The sequence below is a fragment of the Ranitomeya imitator genome, chromosome 2 (genome assembly GCF_032444005.1).
Source record: "Ranitomeya imitator isolate aRanImi1 chromosome 2, aRanImi1.pri, whole genome shotgun sequence".
NCBI classification, from domain to species: Eukaryota; Metazoa; Chordata; class Amphibia; order Anura; family Dendrobatidae; genus Ranitomeya; species Ranitomeya imitator.
In genome coordinates this window covers 123,892,952-123,913,795 of record NC_091283.1, presented here as the reverse complement: position 1 = coordinate 123,913,795, position 20,844 = coordinate 123,892,952, and the positions used below count along the sequence as shown (strand labels likewise).

The 20,844-nt window shown below is 47.5% G+C and overlaps 1 protein-coding gene across 4 annotated transcripts in view; it reads left to right on the top strand.

The window, feature by feature from the left end:
• Positions 1-1,212: 1,212 nt before the first annotated feature.
• LAMP2 (lysosomal associated membrane protein 2) overlaps positions 1,213-20,844 on the top strand; it is a 94,803-nt gene continuing 75,171 nt past the window's right edge. For all 4 annotated transcript variants that reach the window (XM_069747193.1, XM_069747190.1, XM_069747192.1 and 1 more), the window contains exon 1: positions 1,213-1,351. In XM_069747193.1, coding sequence (XP_069603294.1) covers positions 1,306-1,351 — 46 coding nt within the window. In that variant the 5' untranslated portion in view covers positions 1,213-1,305. The remainder of the gene's footprint in view (positions 1,352-20,844) is intronic.

Here is a 20,844-nt window from a genome sequence, read left to right as displayed (position 1 = left end):
GGAGCTGAAGTAAATTTTTGGTGAAAAAAAGTTAAATGTTAATTTTTATTTAAACATTCCAAAAATTCCTGTGAAACACCTGAAGGGTTAATAAACTTCTTGAATGTGGTTTTGAGCACCTTGAGGGGTGCAGTTTTTAGAATGGTGTCACACTTGGGTATTTTCTATCATATAGACCCCTCAAAATGACTTCAAATGAGATGTGGTCCCTAAAATAAAATGGTATTGTAAAAATGAGAAATTGCTGGTCAACTTTTAACCCTTATAACGCCCTAACAAAAAAAATTTTGGTTCCAAAATTGTGCTGATGTAAAGTAGACATGTGCGAAATGTTACTTATTAAGTATTTTGTGTGACATATCTCTGTGATTTAATTGCATAAAAATTCAAAGTTGGAAAATTTTCAAAATTTTCGCCATGTTTCCGTTTTTTTCACAAACAAATGCAGGTAATATCAAAGAAATTTTACCACTATCATGAAGTACAATATGTCATGAGAAAACAATGTCAGAATCACCGGGATCCATTGAAGCGTTCCAGAGTTATAACCCCATAAAGGGACAGTGGTCAGAATTGTAAAAATTGGCCCGGTCATTGACGTGCAAACCACCCTTGGGGGTAAAGGGGTTAAAGGGGGGGCCCACTGAGACTCTTTCGCCCGGGGCCCTCAAAAACCTGGAGCCGACCCTGGTGGATGTCCACAGTTGTCTGCTTCAGGTACTAAAAACGCAGAAACAAATCAAGAAGAAAAAAAAATTCCCACAATGGTGCAAAAACTCTTCAGAACTGCTGAAACGAAAGACCTGTCGTTTTTTTTAGAAAGCCGTGTGCCCAGACCTTCACATGAGCCGCTGCCACACCGCCCAGGTCGCGGCTTTTGTCACAGACGCGGCGCTCCACATCACAAGCTCTCCTGACTCAGCATTACTGGGACCCCTGCGCTACTTTTTGTTTGCCGTCGCCTCCCGCATCTCCACTTCAGGTATTCGTTAACTTGTAGCAGTAAAAAAAAAAAATAAACCTGAAGCTTATTCTATGTTCTGTCCGCAGTTGAGAACACAGCTCACGTACGGCCGTCACTGAACGGTGATTTTAACTTTATTTTCATTTATTTTATTTTTTTTTAGAAACAATTGTAAAAGAAATTCTTCCCGCCTTCGTATCTTCGTATCTTCGTATCTGACGCGAACCATACACACAGCGCAGGCGCCGGGGCGGTGGGCGAGGCCGGCGCTGTCATGTGACGAGCTGTGTTCTTGCAGTCAGTGTGATTCTGGGCTTTGAGGTGTGCGGGCCTGAGCCGGGATGGAGCGGTTCCTGCGCGGTGCCATCATCTGCCTGCTCAGCTTAGGTATGCGGAGAAAGGTGGGAGACCGGGCGGCAGGTTACGGGGGTCCTGCCCGGCTGCAGAGTCCGGGGGTGGCTCCATTTAGGATGTCAGACCCTGCAGTACAGAAAGGTCAATGACCATTGCTGGCAGGAGGGGCAGGCGCCCGGGGTGAGGGGCTTCTCCATGTGCCCCTGCTTCATTTGCACTCGATGGCATGTCACATGGTATTGGGAAACACATAGAGTGTGTGTGGCCACCGTGTTGGTGGGGTGTATACGCGTGTGTACGCGTGTGGCCGCCGTGTTGGTGGGGTGCGTGCGTGTGTGTGTGGCCGCTGTGTTGGTGGGGTGCGTGTGTGTGTGGCCGCCGTGTTGGTGGGGTGCGTGTGTGTGTGTGTGGCCGCTGTGTTGGTGGGGTGCGTGCGTGTGTGTGTGTGGCCGCCGTGTTGGTGGGGTGCGTACGCGTGTGTGTGTGGCTGCCGTGTTGGTGGGGTGCGTACGCGTGTGTGTGTGGCTGCCGTGTTGGTGGGGTGCGCGCGCGTGGCTGCCGTGTTGGTGGGGTGCGCGCGCGTGGCTGCCGTGTTGGTGGGGTGCGCGCGCGTGGCTGCCGTGTTGGTGGGGTGCGCGCGCGTGTGTGCGCGTGGCTGCCGTGTTGGTGGGGTGCGCGTGCGTGTGGCTGCCGTGTTGGTGGGGTGCGCGCGCGTGTGTGGCTGCCGTGTTGGTGGGGTGCGCGTGTGTGTGGCTGCCGTGTTGGTGGGGTGCGCGTGTGTGTGGCTGCCGTGTTGGTGGGGTGCGCGCGTGTGTTTGTGGGGGGCGTACGCGTGTGTGTGGCTGCCGTGTTGGTGGGGGGCGTGCGTGTGTGTGTGTGGCTGCCGTGTTGGTGGGGTGCGCGCGCGTGGGTGGCTGCCGTGTTGGTGGGATGCGCGCGCGTGTGTGGCTGCCGTGTTGGTGGGGTGCGCGCGCGTGTGTGGCTGCCGTGTTGGTGGGGTGCGCGCGTGTGTGTGGCTGCAGTGTTGGTGGGGTGCGCGTGTGTGTGTGGGGGGCGTACGCGTGTGTGTGGCTGCCGTGTTGGTGGGGGGCGTACGCGTGTGTGTGTGTGGCTGCCGTGTTGGTGGGGTGCGCGCGCGTGGCTGCCGTGTTGGTGGGATGCGCGCGCGCGTGTGTGTGGCTGCCGTGTTGGTGGGGTGCGCGTGTGTGTGTGGCTGCCGTGTTGGTGGGGTGCGCGCGCGCGCGTGTGTGTGGCTGCAGTGTTGGTGGGGTGCGCGCGTGTGTGTGGCTGCAGTGTTGGTGGGGTGCGCGCGTGTGTGTGGCTGCAGTGTTGGTGGGGTGCGCGCGTGTGTGTGTGGCTGCCGTGTTGGTGGGGTGCGCGTGTGTGTGGCTGCCGTGTTGGTGGGGTGCGCGTGTGTGGAGTAAGGGTACCGTCACACTAAGCGACGCTGCAGCGATACCGACAACGATGTCGATCGCTGCAGCGTTGCTGTTTGGTCGCTGGAGAGCTGTCACACAGACCGCTCTCCAGGACCAACGATCCCGAGGTCCCCGGTAACCAGGGTAAACATCGGGTTACTAAGCGCAGGGCCACGCTTAGTAACCCGATGTTTACCATGGTTACCAGTGTAAACGTTAAAAAAAACAAACACTACATACTTACCTTCAGCTGTCTGTCCTCCGGCGCCCTGCTTTCCTCTGCACTGTCAGCGCCGGTCAGCCGGAAAGCAGAGCCGTGACGTCACCGCTGTGCTTTCCGGCTGGCCGGCGCTGACACAGGATGCAGGAGGAGTGCAGAGAAGCAGAGCGCCGGGGACAGACAGCTGAAGGTAAGTATGTAGTGTTTGTTTTTTGTAACGTTTACGCTGGTAACCAGGGTAAACATCGGGTTACTAAGCGCGTCCCTGCGCTTAGTAACCCGATGTTTACCCTGGTTACCAGTGAAGACATCGCTGGATCGGTGTCACACACGCCGATCCAGCGATGTCAGCGGGAGATCCAGCGATGAAATAAAGTTCTGGACTTTCCTCAGCGACCAACGATCTCCCAGCAGGGGCCTGATCGTTGGTCGCTGTCACACATAAAGATTTCCTTAACGATATCGTTGCTACGTCACAAAAAGCAACACGATATCGTTAACGATATCGTTGTGTGACGGTACCTTTAGTGATGAAACTACTCTAATAATCTTAAAGGGAACCTGTCACCCCGTTTTTTCAGATTGAGATAAAAATACTGTTAAATAGGGCCTGCGCTGTGCGTTACAATAGTGTATGTAGTGTACCCTGATTCCCCACCTATGCTGCGAAATACATTACCAAAGTCGCCGTTTTCGCCTGTCAATCAGGCTGGTCAGGTCAGGTGGGCGTGGTGACATCGCTGTTTCTTCCCCAGCTTTCCGTTGGTGGCGTAGTGGTGTGCGCATGTCCAAGTTCCGAATCCACTGCGCGCAGGTGAAGAAAAAGCGCGCGATCTGCGCTATTACCCTTGTCATCGGTGGGGGCGGCCATCTTCCTGAGGCCGCGCGTGCGCAGATGGAGTGCTCTGCTGCACGGGGCTTCAGGAAAATGGCCGCGGGTGCGCAGATGGAGATCGTGGCGGCCATTTTCCTGAAGCCGAGATGCAAACTTGGCTTTGGGAAAATGGCCGCCACGATCTCAATCTGCACACGCGCGGCATCCCGCGGCCATTTTCCTGAAGCCCCGTGCAGCAGAGCACTCCATCTGCGCACGCGCGGCCTCAGGAAGATGGCCGCCCCCACCGATGACAAGGGTAATAGCGCAGATTGCGCGCTTTTTCTTCACCTGCGCGCAGTGGATTCGTCATTGCGACATGCGCACACCACTACGCCACCAACGGAAAGCTGGGGAAGAAACAGCGATGTCACCACGCCCACCTGACCTGACCTGCCTGATTGACAGGCGAAAACGGCGACTTTGGTAATGTATTTCGCAGCATAGGTGGGGAATCAGGGTACACTACATACACTATTGTAACGCACAGCGCAGGCCCTATTTAACAGTATTTTTATCTCAATCTGAAAAAAACGGGGTGACAGGTTCCCTTTAAAGGGGCACTACACCCGCTTACTGTATGCAGCTGATATCATTCACAAGTATGTCTTTAAGGCATCTCAGAACTGGAGGGGTCTGTGATCTTGAGGCAACCTGTTTGTTTTGGCTTTCCATCAGTCATCTCCCTAAAAGACCCTTTTTAATTAGATCACTAAAGGCTGTGTTCACACACTGTAGTCATTCTGCAGCTTTAAGGCTGTGTCCAGTAATCATTCCTTATAAAGAAAGCGGTAATCTGTTGGCAAAAAAAAGTTGTACAGACACTACTCTTTAGTGTTTTTTTATATTTTAAATTATCTCTTCTGGATGTTTTTTTTTTTCTTTTTATAACATTGAGCTCTATGCGAAAACAGATCTTAATTAGCCATTTGTAACGTATTTGTTTTTTGCTTACTGTCTGTATCCATTATGAAAAAAAATGGATCTGTTACAAATGAAAGAAAAACGGATGGCTAATGAATCACTACTGGACATGGAACATGGCCTCACACTGCAGCACCCCTGTGCCATAGTGGGCTTTCCACGGTTTCTGTGAACAATCACTCTAATCTTGGAGAATGGCTGTGTCACTTGCAAACTGCACAGCCGCGCTGATCCGTTCTATGGTTTTACAAGTGAAATACGTGTTTCCTTGCAAGTTTAAAGGATTGTGTTGGCAACTGTGAAAAACACTGCTGTCTGAACACAGCCTAAAGAGTTAAACTAGTACTAGCCCCAGTTCCTCCATGGAAGGTATGCCAGTCCCTCTGACTAGTATGGGGGCTTCTCCCTGACACATGATGGCTGAGGAGGAGGATCAGGCAGTTGGAATTTCGGCTTCTGTTGCTGTACGAGCCTTTTCTAGGTACCGTAATTCTTCTACTTTTCATAATGAGATGGAATTGTTGGGTGGTCTTTCAATGATGCAGTCTATGGTTTGGTCATTTGAGAACTTGTATGTCATGTGCATGTATAGTAGCCACATCCTTTGGTATCCTGGCTGTCGATCACTTGACCACAAGGAGCAATGGAAGGTAGCAGTGAAAACTGTCCTTGACAGTCCTGACATTACGGGAAACGAAGACTCCAGCAGCCAACTTGCACCCACGTTTAGGGCCAGCATTGCTCCCTGTACGCAGCCATCTCAGGCAGGCTGTCCTGTTAAAGGGAACCTGTCACCCCCCAAAATCAAGGATGAGCTAAGCCCACCGCCATCAGGGGCTTATCTACAGCATTCTGTAATGCTGTTGATAAGCCCCCATCCCCCGATGTATCCTGAAAGATAAAAAGGTTAGATTTTACTCACCTGTCCGGTTCGATGGGTGTCGAGGTCCGGCGCCTCCCATCTTTATCAGATGACGTCCTCTTCTGGTCTTCACGCCGCGGCGCAGGTGTACTTTGTCTGTCCTGTTGAGGGCAGAGCAAAGTACTGCAGTGCATAGGTGCTGGGCCTCTCTGACCTTACCTGGCGCCTGCGCACTGCTGTACTTTGCTCTGCCCTCAACAGGACAGAAAGTATGCCTGCGTCGGAGCCGCAGCGTAAAGACCAGAAGAGGACGTCATGGAATGAAGATGGGAGGCCCCTGACCGTGACTCCCACCGTATCGGACCGCCCGCCCAGGTGAGTATAATCTAACCACTTTTTCTCATCTTTTAGGATACATCTGGGCTTATCTACAGCATTACAGAATGCTGTAGATAAGCCCCTGATGCCGATGGGCTTAGCTCGCCCTCGATTTTGGGGGTGACAGGTTCCCTTTAAGTGATTCCGTGTAGTAATTGAGTCGGCATAAAGGAGAATGTGTTCTGTGAAGAGGACCTAACCGATAGCTTCTTGGCTGGTTTTAGCTATTAACCTAGACCTTAGGCTTCTAACACCACATTTTTGGGCTTTAAATAATATACCGTAAATGGATTTTTGAAGACGTTGCTCAGTTTTTCCACTGATCTTGGTCAAGAACCTGACAAAATATAACGTCAAGTGAACCATGTCCTGCTGAATCCTCCAGTGTAACTTAGTCCTCAGTGTAGATCTCCTCTAAAAGAGGGTCCTGAGCAGCGCCCCAGTAAGGCATGTAGATAGGAGCTGTTTTGAACAGAGCTTTTTTTGTTCTCTGAACTGTTTGATGTCAGTCAAGCAGGAGGCGGTGACACTGGGCAGGGAATAGAGCTGGAGTGACGGAGGCTTCAGATCTACCATAGCCCTGTAAATGGACTTGTCTGAGATGTGAAATCCTGCTGATAAATGTGCTACAAAGCTATGATCACACATGCAACATTTTTGCTGCATTTTTTTCTGCAGACACAACCTCACTTCGCAGTAAAAATACTGCGTTCAAAACTTCCATCCTGGCAGTGCTTTTTTTTTTTTTTTTTGCGGTGTGGATTGGTCGTGTCCTTTGTCCACAGTATATGCTTAATAAAGTTGGTTGTATTCAACATAAATATTGCAAAAAGTCTGAAAGATGTCACCTGCTGCAGGTTTAAAAAAACTGGTTCTCGAATTCAGTGAGGAAGAAAACAAGCGTGTGCATGAGGTTTTTATAAAATCTGACAGCTTTTGCCAGTACTCTAAAAAATCAGCTTTTAATTAGCATTAAACTTATAAAAAGATGCTGCTTGTGAACACGTGCCTAAGAATACTTTCATCAGTGCAGTTCAGTGGGTAGGTCATGCTCTCCTAGCCCTCTGCACCTGCACTCACGTCTTGCTGATGCTCCTTGCGTTAAAGTCTAAGTAAAGTTGCAGATAGTTGAAACTTGAAGAGTTGACCACAATTGAGGCCGTTCTTTTAAAATTGAGTAGTTTTCTTTGTAAAATAAGTGAGCTGTCCTGCACCATTCCAGCGTGTGAGGGGCTGACATGGGAGAGCAATTAGCGGCCACTATTGGGCTGGTGAGCTCCCACTTGTCTGAGATGTATCCAAAGGAAGTGAGTCCTGCAGCCAATCAGCAATTGCTTTTGGACTGCTGCTCACATGTAGCATAACAATGTGATGGGAGGCTCAGCACCAACAATGCTGGAGCATTGTCGCCTGAATGCATAATCCGTAGCATAAAAACCTCAATGGGTTTATCCAGGATTTGTGTATTTATAACGATCATAAAGTTAATCAAATAAGGTGGCACTCTGTAAGCGCCATAACTTTCAAATATGGAATATGAAAATTGAATTGCATTACTGCACTAGAAATATGAAAAATTGAGAGTTTACCGCATAAATTGGCCAATTCATGTGTACCTGATAGCCACGATAAGGCGTTTCTCGTTTACCGGGACCTATCAATGCCAATCCTCGCTTAGAATAAAGTCGTCATCTGTATGGGAACCTGTGAATCCCTTTAGACTAAAATCTCTCTGTGGAGGGGTAGGGTCCTGCCTTGATTAACAACTCCTGTAGCTAAGAGGCGGAGTGCTCAGTCAGAAGGCTAATGAATACAAACTTGCAGTGATGCAAATCAATTTTCAAAAAGATATAAAATAGGTACACACTGGCGCTACACCAACTTTAAAAAAGTTGTGAGAAGGGGGAATAGAACTAAAAGCCGAGCTGCTGGTGATGCAACAGGGTCTGTGTAACTCCCTGCTTATAATTAGAACATTGAAATATATATAAATTGTCACCTGCGCTGAAAAGGTTTGTTTGAGTGATAAATGAAGATGGACATTGTTATGATACGGTGGTCTAGGAGCAACATGGAACGAGCTCTGAAGGAAGTGGTAACTGTACTGACCGCAGTCCCTAAGCTCAACACAACACTAGAAGTAGCCGTGGGATGCTCCAAACTCTCCCTGGGCACCTCGTCACAGCCTAAGATCTAACTACCCCTAAAGATAGAAGCAGGAAAGCTATCTTGCCTCAGAGAAAATCCCCAAAGGATAGATTAGCCCCCCACAAATAATGACTGTGAGTGGAGAGGGAAAAGACCCCCACAAATAATGACTGAGTGGAGAGGGAAAAGACATACACAGAATGAAACCAGGATGAGCACAGGAGGCCAGTCTAGCTAAATAGATAGGACAGGATGGAATACTGTGCGGTCAGTATAAAACACTACAAAAAATCCACGCAGAGTTTACAAAAAATCTCCACACCTGGCTAAAGGTGTGGAGGGTAAATCTGCTTCCCAGAGCTTCCAGCAAGACAGAATTAATTCATACTGATAAGCTGGACAAACATAGAAAGCACAGAATGGATAAGTCCACAATCTATGGACAGAAAAGAGCAAGCAAAAACTTAGCTTTGCTGAACTGGTCAGGATAACAGGGAACTCCAAAGAGATGTGAATCCAACCAGGAACCATTTACAAGTGGCACTGGCTGAAGATAGAGCCAGACTTAAATAGCCGAGCAGAAGAGACGATAAGTGGAGGCAGCTGATGACAGCTAACTCCAAAGAGCAGCCATACCACTAGAAACCACAAGAGGGAGCCCAAGAGCAGAACTCACAACAAGACATAGGGAGATTTAATAGCCGCACTGAGGAAAAAGGTGTTCAGTTCCGGTAGTCAGGGAGCAATATAATGGCACCAGTTGCAACTTAATCCGTCGCTACACATTAAATATTTTGATAAAAAGACAGTTTGCGTACGTACACTTACTGTGTTTATCCGTGATGATATCTTATAGTAGCTAGGTGTGTTGGTCTTTTCCCGATAAATGATATGTAGTAGGTCCCGCGCCGCAGGACTGTGGGGCTGGGAGATGGTGCAGGAGCGTTCTCCCCTACAATGTTCCTCCTCGCTGGTCACAGGGGGCTAAGCTGAATTGCCAGCTTCAGGTGTGCCCCGGCCGGAAGCGACGCCGAAGCGGTGGCGGAGTGTGAAAGGGGCGTGGAAAAAAATTGTGACGTCACACAGCTGGATGGACGGGCACGTGAAGGAACCAAGCAATCAAACGCGTTGCGAAGGATCCGATCCTTCTTCGTCAGGGCTGCAGTTCCCTGTAAGGCCCATCCTTATATAGTACTGTATCACTGACCCTTTCCTTGCCTGTTTAAATGACCTGCAGAGCAGATCGAATGGATGGTCCACTACCTGGGGCTGTATGTGGTTGTATTAAACCATTTTTTTGGGATCAATGTATAAAAAGACCAAAACTGGGCATTCCAATAAAAACAAGAACAAATAGTAGGTGCACACAAGATCTGATGTACATATTAAAAATATATATAACGCAATTATGCGGATTGAGTGATGGCTTATTTAAGCAGTAATAAATACTGCGAAGTCTTGGATGTGTTTATCATAGAATAGAAGGAACGTTTCAGGAAATATCGGTTATATGAATAATATTTTAAAAACATGCCTTTATTAAAATAATGGGCTAGAAAATAAATATATGTATATGCAGACCTAAAAGAGCAGGTGAGGGTTACCTGATCGAGAATTTAAAAACAAATACCAGTAAAGCTGTATTGCTTTTGTGTAACATATAGTAAAATTAAATAAGCCATGATAGATGGCGTTTAAAGGATAGTATGTATTTCGAATGTAGCTATAGTTGATAAAATATGCATTTGTGATTGCTGATGGTTTTATTGGCAGGTTGGAGAACTAAAAAGCATCTAGCTCGATCTCCTGATTGAGTCCTTTCGGGGCTAGGCTGTCTAGGGTAAAAGTCCATTTGGATTCCACCCTAGACATTAATTTTATAAAATTACCACCGCTAGTATTTTGCTAGACTGATTGGATTCCACAAAAAGACGTCAGCGCATGAGCGACTATATTCTCCAAAATGCCGGGATAAAGGCTGTCCTTTAAAGCCTTTATTAATGTTGTCTAGATGTTCTCTTATTCTGACCCTTAGGCGCCTTTTTGTCTGGCCCACTTAGATTTTGTTGCAGGGGCATTTCAGTATATACCGTAGATTACTCCTGTTGTCTCGCAAGATATATTTCTTTTAATGTGGAACTTCCTTGTCCCACTTGAGTCTGTAAATGTGGTTTGTAATGATTTATTAAAGGTTGTGCGAGCACAACACGAACATTTTCCACATGGTTTGAATCCATAATTTTAGCATATGATTGCTGTTTGGGGTACTCCTTTATGTAGACAAACCGGTTTTGTTGTTGGCGCCAGAAGACCCAGATTTTTTGTTTTATTATAGATGAACCTTGGGTTGTTTGGTAGTAAGTCCCCAATGTTCTTATCACCCTGCAGAATGGGCCAGTGTTTATGGACAATGTTGGTGAATCTTTTATATCCCGAATGAAACTGAGTCACTATAGGCAAATTTTTTTTATTTGTTGAGTGGATTATTGCTACGTTCTACTTTATTTAACGGGGTTTCTCTTGGTATACGGCTCACTGCCTGGCTTGTCGTGTTTAAAGTTTGTGTATCGTAACCTTTAGCTTCAAGTTGTTTTGTAATGTGCATTGTTTCATTATCATAATTTTCAAGGTCTGTACAATTTCTCCTAATGCGCATATATAGTCCTTTTGGGATGTTTGTGAGCCAGATTGGGAGATGTGTATGAAACTGTTTGAATCCACGTCTTCGTGGTAACATCTAGTTTATTCAATCGCCATGACAGCACTAATGAGAGAGGGGATCCGCCCTTCAGGGACAGGAAACATACAGAGATAAAAGGGTGACACCTCTCTCCCGCATCAGTTGTTTTCCTGTCCGTGACAGGGTACCCTGCAGACATACCTTAAATAAGAAAGGTGAAGATAGAAGTCTGTACCCAGGCCCGGCAAACTGGTTCAGGAGGCGGGAGCTCCTCTTCCTCGGTGTTGATCGGAGTCCTGGAGGTGCCACACCACAGAGGGCTGTGGGGGTAGGCAGTAGCAGGAAAAAGCAGCCTTCAGTGGGAGTGCTGACTTTCGGTGTCCCATCGCCGCAGGTACAGGTGCGTATAACATGGGAGGCCCTGTTTCCGGGACTGTGACGGAGCTGGCGTTCTCTTCCGGCGGAACCGGGTGTATATCACAGGTGGTGTGGCGCAGTCGGCGTTCCGGACACAGCGAAGCGCATTGCGAATGACACATGGGAGGGGGCGGGCCCTGGGGAGCGTCAGCTGGTGACGAACTATGTCGCGCGGCGCATGTGCAGTAGAGGCCACTGCGGTAAAAATGGCGGCGCCCTGTGAAGCGCAACAGGGCAATGCGGGCGCCTAGCAGCTCCTGGGGTTGATGGAGCTTTATAGTAAGGGTGTGACACGTGGCACTGCAGATGGGAGATGATACCGATGGGGGTGGGGCCTCCCATATGCTACATACCAGGCAGTTCACCTGGATTGGCCTACTGACCCCATCCGGTGGATTGTTCCTGAGGGAGGGACCAGGCTATATAAGAGATCCTTATGGGCTACTACATGCTCCTTATCCATATTAGAAAATGGAGTCTCAGGAGCAAAGAGCACTGCAGCAGTCTCCAGAGCAGCAGTGTCATCCATTGGAGGAGCCCCAAGAGTCGACTATCTAGTGAAGGTCCAGTGGCAGTAGTCACCCGGGAAGAGAAAGGACCAATCAGAAACTTAAGCCTGGTAGATCTTCAAGCCATAAGGATGATGCATCGGCTGTGAAGGACCCCCCCACAGTCTACAGTATCATTCAGTTACTTTCTAGGGGTAAGTGATCTCCAAAAAAGTTCACTTAGTGATGTCTCCCCTTATGTTCCCTCTCTCCTTACTTATCAGGGAAAGAATCGGTCCACTAAGACTAAACATAGAGAATGTGCTGAATGTGCAGTTCATTTACCGGACAACCACATAAAGAAGCTATGTGGACCTTGCATTCAGCATTTGATAGCGGAGGAGACGCCAGACTTTCTAACCAGCCTGAGACAGATGGTCAGGCATGAGGTCAGTGGCTCGGTGAAATCCCTTTCTCAGGATAGAGATTAGAGGATGAGAGCCCAGATTCCTGGTTCCTATTGAGGACAGTGACTCAGGGGAGCCAAGATCAGATTCTCCTCATTCTTCATCATCCTCTTCAGAGACTGAAGTCCGGTCATTCATGTTTTTCCTTTAACCGGATAGACCGGCTGGTCAAGATGGTAAATAATACTTTGGGAATTGAAGAGACTCCGTCAGAAAAATCTATGCAGGATGTCATGTTTAAAGGTCTAGACCGGAAATCTCGTAGATATTTTCCGGTGGTGGACAAGGAGTTCTACGAGAGTGGAAGAAACCTGAGAGGAAAGGTTCTCTTCCGCCGTTGTTTAAAAGGAAATATCCTTTCGAGGAGGCGGCATCTTCAGCATGGGATAAAGCCCCAAAACTCAATGCCACCATAGCCAAAGCTTCCAAAAAATCCTCTCTACCTTTTGAGGATTTGGGAACTTTAAAGGACCCGCTGGAGCCGATGTGTTCCTTAAAGGGGCTTGGGAAACATCAGCAGTAGCTCTCAGGCCATCAATTGCAGCCACCTGTACAGCACGTTCTATGATGGTGTGGCTAGACAGTTGAGGATCAGCTTAAGATCAAAACTCCGAGAAATTAGATTTTATCCTCTCTTCCTATGATTCAAGGAGCGGCAGCTTACCTTTCAGATGCATCTGCGGATTCTGTAAATCTGGCAACCAGATCAGCTCATAGAGCCATTTGGCTAAAATGTTGGCCAGGAGACATGCAGGCCAGATCAAAACTGTGCAGTACTCTGTGTGAGGGGGCGCATTTGTTCGGGTCAGTTCTAGATGAACTATTGGAGGAAGCAGGTGATGGTAAGAAACGTTTCCCTTACTTAGGAAGACCCTCCTGCAGACAGGGTACAAATAGAAGATGGCTTGACCGTACAAGAACTAATCGAGAAAGGTCCAGATATGACACCAATAGGGAGAAAGCTAGAGGTTATATGTTCAACTCCTTTTGGGACAACAGAAAGCCACAATGACTGCCGGTCCGGGTGGGAGGCAGGCTTTTCGCCTTCTATCTGGCGTGGCTAAATATTTCCAATTGCCCATGGATCCTAAACATTATTAAATAAGGACTAAAGTTTGATTTTCAGAGGATTCCTCAGGATAAATTTCTGTTAACCTGTTCGTTCTTCACCTGCAGAACAGCTGGCATTAGAGTCTGAGGTCCAGGAACTTCAACAATAAGGTGTATTGGTGGAAGTTCCTGAAGTACAAAGAGCTAAGGGGTTTTATTCCCCCCTCTTCTTGATTAAAAAGCCAGTACGATAAGAATTGTCTATCATCAATCTTAAAGGCCTAAATAAGTTCTTATGGGTCAAATTGTTTAAAATGGAGTCTGTAAAAACAGCAATAAAGCTATTGTTTGACAAGTGTTTCATGGTCGTCTTAGATCTTAAAGACGCCTAGTATCACGTCCCTATACACGTAGACCACCAACAGTTTTTAATTGTAGCAGTCTCACAAGGTGGGACAGTAAAACACTTCCAATACAGGGCCCTCCCCTTTGGAGTTGGAGTTGCCCCTCGTGTTTTCACAAAGATAATGGTGGAGGTCATGGTACATCTTCATGAACAGGATATTCTAGTGGTTCCATATCTGGATGACCTGTTGATCATAGGACACTCGGAATCACGCTGCTCGTCCCAACTAGCAAAAGTAATTGCTGCCTTACAAAGTTTGGGATGGATTATTAATTTTGAAAAATCGCGTTTACATCCCTTATGGGTACAGGACTTCCTGCGTCTCATCTTAGACTCCAGGTTGCAAGAATGGCGCCTACCAAACACAAAGGTAGACAAAATTCGACAGCAGTTACTCAGTCGTTAGCAATCCATCAGTCACGCTAAGAGGGGCAATGTCACTGTTGGGCTCACTCACAGCTTGTATCCTGGCGGTTCTTTGGGCCCAGTACCACACTAGAGTCCTACAGTGGGATATACTGTGCAATACTCGTCAGCTAGAAGGCCACCTTGATAGTACCTTTTCTTTGTCGTCTGCCTCTATACAATCCTTGCGTTGGTGGTTGCACACGCCCAACCTGCGGCAGATGTTCCCTGGACAAACCATATATCTCGCGTGGTAACCACAGATGCTAGCCCTAGGGGATGGGGAGCACATATGGGTGATATGTGGGTCCAGGGAGTTTGGTCACATTCCGAGCAAAACTTTGTCCTCCAACCTTAGTTATTGGCAGTGGAACGAGCTCGGAGTTATTTTCTTATGTCCTTACAGGGCCGTCACGTCAGACTATTTTCAGACAATCAGGTAACCGTAGCTTATATTAATCAGGGAGGAACCCGATCCAGATCCTTAGGCCGCCGTCACACATGCGAGTTTTACGGACGTAAGAGCGCAGAATCTACGTCCGTAAAACTCGCAAAAAATACGGCACAATTATTCTCTATGCCCCTGCTCCTATTTGCCGTATTTTACTGATCAGTATTATACGGCTTTCTACGGCCGTACAAAATCGCAGCATGCTGCGTTTGTCACCGTACTGCGCAAGAAATACGCCAATGAAAGTCTATGGAAGCGTGAAAAATACGGATTACACACGGACAAGCAGTGTGACTTGCGAGAAATACGCAGCGCTGTTAGAGAGAAAAGCCGGTAATTCAGTGCGGTGTACAGTAAAATCACACTGACAGCTTACAGTAGAATAGGTAGAATAAATGTGTACACATAGAATAGGTATATATATATATGTCAGTGAGACACATATATGTATATATATTAATATTTATTCCAGCGCTAGACAGCTTGAAAGCCGGTAATTCAATTACCGGCTTTTTCTTTCTCCTTCCTAAAACCCGACATGATTTGAGACATGGTTTACATACAGTAAACCATGTCTTCTCTCCATTTTTTTTGCAGATTCCACACTACTAATGTCAGTAGTGTGTATCTGCAAAATTTGGCCGTTCTAGCTCTTAAAATAAAGGGTTAAATGGCGGAAAAAATTGGCGTGGGCTCCCGCACAATTTTCTCCGCCAGAGTAGTAAAGCCAGTGACTGAGGGCAGATATTAATAGCCTGGAGAGGGTCCACGGTTATTGGCCCCCCCCTGGCTAAAAATATCTGCCCCCAGCCACCCCAGAAAAGGCACATCTGGAAGATGCGCCTATTCTGGCACTTGGCCACTCTCTTCCCATTCCCGTGTAGCGGTGGGATATGGGGTAATGAAGGGTTAATGCCACCTTGCTATTGTAAGGTGACATTAAGCCTAATTAATAATGGAGAGGCGTCAATTATGACACCTATCCATTATTAATCCAATTGTAGTGAAGGGTTAAATAAAACGCAAACACATTTAAAATTATTTTAATGAAATAAAAACAATGGTTGTTGCAGTATTTTATTCAACGCCCAATCCAGTCACTGAAGACCCTCGTTCTGTGCGTAAAAAAACATAATAAACCAACAATATACTTACCCTCCGCAGATCTGTAACGTCCAACGATGTAAATCCTTCTGAAGGGGTTAAAACATTTTGCAGCAAGGAGCTGTGCTAATGCAGGCTGCTCCTCGCTGCAAAACCCCAGGGAATGAGGCTAAAAATAGATCAATGATCTATATTTAGCTTCATTTGCGGTGAGGCGCCCTCTGCTGGCTGTTCATAGATCGTGGGAAATTACTTAGAAAGCTCCCAGGCTTATATATAGACAGTATATATATATTTTCTTTTCTTTTTGGGACACATGGATCACTTCTATAGCGGTATGTTGGTTTTGCTAGCCTGCGAGAAAACCACGCAGTACGGATGCCATACGGATTACATACGGAGGATGCCATGCGCAAAAAACGCTGACACACCCTGCCTACGGAGGAGCTACGGACCACTTTTTTCGGGACTTTTCAGCGTATTACGGCCGTAATATACGGACCGTATTGTTTTACGCTGTGTGACGCCGGCCTTAATGGAAGTGGCAGGTCGTATCTTTCAGATAGCCGAAACTCATCTACGGTCGCTCACATCTCTTCATATAAAGGGACAACACAACATCATGGCAGATTATTTAAGTCTCAGAAAACTCAGGCAAGGAGATTGGGTTCTCAATCAGACTGTCTTCGACCAAATCAGGCATCTATGGGGGTGCCCGGATATAGACCTCTTCGCCAGCAAAGAAAACAGTCGCCAGTTTTGCTCCCAAAACCCCAGAGACAATCCATACGCGGTGGACACCCTCCTAATTCCATGGCATTTCAACATAGCCTATGCTTTTCCTCCATGGAACTTGATCCCAGTTGTTCTGAAGAAGATACGGGAGGACAGAGCTCGAGTAATCCTAATAGCGCCATTCTGGCCCAGGAGGCCATGGTTTCCGTGGCTGAGGAAAATGTCCGTTTCTCAGCCTTGGATTCTCCCAGAACTCCCAGACCTACTCTCCCAAGGTCCAATATTCCATCCACGAGTGTCCAATTTACATCTGGCGGTGTGGAATTTGAAGGGACATTACTGAAAAAGGGGTTTTCACAAGGTCTAATTAATACTTTACTTAAAAGCAGGAAAGTTTCCACAACGAATATTTGTTAGAATCTGGAAAAAATTCTTGTCTATTTCAGGAGTAGAGATTGATCAGAAAGTCTGTATTGCTAAGGTTCTGGAATTCCTGCAGAGAGGTCTAGAAATGGGTCTAGCCACTAGCACCCTTAGAGTTCATGTGTCAGCTTTAGGGGTATTATACAATTGTAATTTGGCTAACAATTACTGGATTGCTAAATTTATCAAAGCAGCGGCTAGGTTGAGACCCATTGTTAAGAAAAGACAAGCCCCGTGGGACTTAAACTTGGGGCTTCCGTTAAAGCTGTAAGTACCCTTTGACAGTGGCGTAGGAAGGGGGGTGCGGGGGGGGCGGTCCGCCCCGGGCGGCACAATGCGGGGGGCGGCCGGCGCTGCAGGAGAAGAAAAGAAAAAAAAAAAAAGACGCCCCTTTAACCCCTTCCCGACCTTTGACGCCACGTAGGCGTCATGAAAGTCGGTGCCATTCCGACCCATGACGCCTATGCGGCGTCATGGAAAGATCGCGTCCCTGCAGATCGGGTGAAAGGGTTAACTCCCATTTCACCCGATCTGCAGGGACAGGGGGAGTGGTAGTTTAGCCCAGGGGGGGTGGCTTCACCCCCTCGTGGCTACGATCGCTCTGATTGGCTGTTGAAAGTGAAACTGCCAATCAGAGCGATTTGTAATATTTCACCCATTATAACGGGTGAAATATTACAATCCAGCCATGGCCGATGCTGAAATATCATCGGCCATGGCTGGAAATACTAGTGTGCCCCCACCCCACCCCTCCGATCGCCCCCCCAGCCCTCCGATCTGGCCGGTACACTGCTCCGGCTCCCCTCCGTCCAGTGCTCCGCTCCCCCCCGTGCTCTTGTCCGCTCCCCCCGTGCTCCAATCACCCCCCCGTGCTCCAATCACCCCCCCTGCACTCCGATCCCCCCCCCCCCGGTGCTCCGTTCCACCCCCCCGTGCTCCATTCCAGCCCCCCCGTGCTCCGTTCCACGCCCCCCGTGCTCCGTTCCACCCCTCCCGCACTCCGATTCCCCCCCCCCCCCGTGCTCCGAAACACCCCCCCCACCCCATCATACTTACCGATCCAGCCGGGGTCCCGTCCGTCTTCTCCCTGGGCGCCGCCATCTTCCAAAATGGCGGGCGCATGCGCAGTGCGCCCGCCGAATCTGCCGGCCGGCAGATTCGTTCCAAAGTGCATTTTGATCACTGAGATATAATCTCTCAGTGATCAAAATAAAAAAAATAAATAAATGACCCCCCCCCCCCCTTTGTCACCCCCATAGGTAGGGACAATAAAAAAAATAAAGAAATTTTTTTTTTCCACTAATGTTAGAATAGGGTTAGGGGTAGGGTTAGGGTTAGGGGTAGGGTTAGGGTTAGGGTTTCGGTATGTGCACACGTATTCTGGTCCTCTGCGGATTTTTCCGCTGCGGATTTGATAAATCCGCAGTGCTAAACCGCTGCGGATTTATGGCGGATTTACCGCGGTTTTTCTGCGCATTTCACTGCGGTTTTACAACTGCGATTTTCTATTTGAGCAGTTGTAAAACCGCTGCGGAATCCGCACAAAGAAGTGACATGCTGCGGAATGTAAACCGCTGCGTTTCCGTGCAGTTTTTCCGCAGCATGGGCACAGCGATTTTTGTTTCCCGTAGGTTTACATTGAACTGTAAACTCATGGGAAACTGCTGCGGATCCGCAGCGTTTTCCGCAGCGTTTTCCGCAGCGTGTGCACATACCTTTAGAATTAGGCTATGTGCACACGGTGCGGATTTGGCTGCGGATTCGCAGCAGTGTTCAATCAGGTTTACAGTACCATGTAAACATATGGAAACCAAATCCGCTGTGCCCATGGTGCAGAAAATACCACGCGGAAACGCTGCGTTGTATTTTCCGCAGCATGTCAATTCTTTGTGCGGATTCCGCAGCGTTTTACACCTGTTCCTCAATAGGAATCCGCAGGTGAAATCCGCACAAAAAACACTGGAAATCCGCGGAAAATCCGCAGGTAAAACGCAGTGCCTTTTACCCGCGGATTTTTCAAAAATGGTGCGAAAATATCTCACACGAATCCGCAACGTGGGCACATAGCCTTAGGGTTAGGGTTGGAATTAGGGTTGTGGTTATGGTTAGGGGTGTGTTGGGGTTAGGGTTGTGGTTAGGGGTGTGTTGCGGTTAGGGTTGTGTTTAGGGTTATGGCTACAGTTGGGATTAGGGTTAGGGGTGTGTTGGGGTTAGTGTTGGAGGTAGAATTGAGGGGTTACCACTGTTTAGGCACATCAGGGGTCTCCAAACGCAACATGGCGCCACCATTGATTCCAGCCAATCTCGTATTCAAAAAGTCAAATGGTGCTCCCTCACTTCCGAGCCCTGACGTGTGCCCAAACAGTGGTTTACCCCCACATATGGGGTACCAGCATACTCAGGACAAACTGCACAACAATTACTGGGGTCCAATTTCTCTTGTTACCCTTGTGAATCAAAAAAAATGCTTGCTAAAACATAATTTTTGAGGAAAGAAAAATGATTTTTTATTTTCACGGCTCTGCGTTGTAAACGTCTGTGAAGCACTTGGGGGTTCAAAGTGCTCACCACATATCTAGATAAGTTCCTTGGGGGGTCTAATTTCTAAAATGGGGTCACTTGTGGGGGTTTCTACTGTTTAGGCACACCAGGGGCTCTGCAAACGCAACGTGACACCCGCAGACCATTCCATCAAAGTCTGCATTTCAAAAGTCACTACTTCAATTCCAAGCCCCGGCATGTGCCCAAACAGTAGTTTACCCCCACATATGGGGTATCACCATACTCAGGAGAAACTGGACAACAAATATTGGGGTCAAATTTCTCCTGTTACCCTTGGGAAAATTAAAAAATTCTGGGCTAAATAATTATTTTTGAGGAAAGAAAACGTATTTATTATTTTCACGGCTCTGCATTATAAACTTCTATGAAGCACTTGGGGGTTCAAAGTGCTCACCACACATCTAGATAAGTTCCTTTGGGGGTCTAGTTTCCAAAATGGGGTCACTTGTGGGGGGTTTCTACTGTTAAGCCACATCAGGGGCTCTGCAAACGCAACGTGACGCCCACAGAGCATTCCATCAAAGTCTGCATTTCAAAACGTCACTACTTCACTTCCGAGCCCCGGCATGTGCCCAAACAGTGATTTACCCCCACATATGGGGTATCAGCGTACTCAGGAGAAACTGGACAACAACTTTTGGGGTCAAATTTCTCCTGTTACCCTTGGGAAAATAAAAAATTGCAGGCTAAAAGATCATTTTTGAGAAAATAATTTTTTTTTTTTTTTTCATGGCTCTGCGTTATAAACTTCTGTGAAGCACTTGGGGGTTCAAAGTCCTCACCACACATCTAGATTAGTTCCTTTGGGGGTCTAGTTTCCAAAATGGTGTCATTTCTGGGGGATCTCCAATGTTTAGGCACACAGGGGCTCTCCAAACGTGACATGGTGTCCGCTAATGATTGGAGCTAATTTTCCATTTAAAAAGCCAAATGGCGTGCCATCCCTTCCGAGCCCTGCCGTGCGCCCAAACAGTGGTTTACCCCCACATATTGGGTATCTGCGTACTCAGGACAAACAGGACAACAATATTTGGGGTCCAATTTCTCCTATTATCCTTGGCAAAATAGGAAATTCCAGGCTAAAAAATCATTTTTGAGGAAAGAAAAATTATTTTTTATTTTCATGGCTCTGCGTTATAAACTTCTGTGAAGCACCTGGGGGATTAAAGTGCTCAGTATGCATCTAGATAAGTTCCTTGGGGGGTCTAGTTTCCAAAATGGGGTCACTTGTGGGGGAGCGCCAATGTTTAGGCACACAGGAGCTCTCCAAACGCGACATGGTGTCCGCTAACGATGGAAATAATTTTTCATTCAAAAAGTCAAATGGCGCTCCTTCCCTTCCGAGCCTTACCATGTGCCCAAACAGTGGTTTACCCCCACATGTGAGGTATTGGTGTACTCAGGAGAAATTGCCCAACACATTTTAGGATCCATTTTATCCTGTTGCCCATGTGAAAATGAAAAAATTGAGGCTAAAAGAATTTTTTTGTGAAAAAAAAGTACTTTTTCATTTT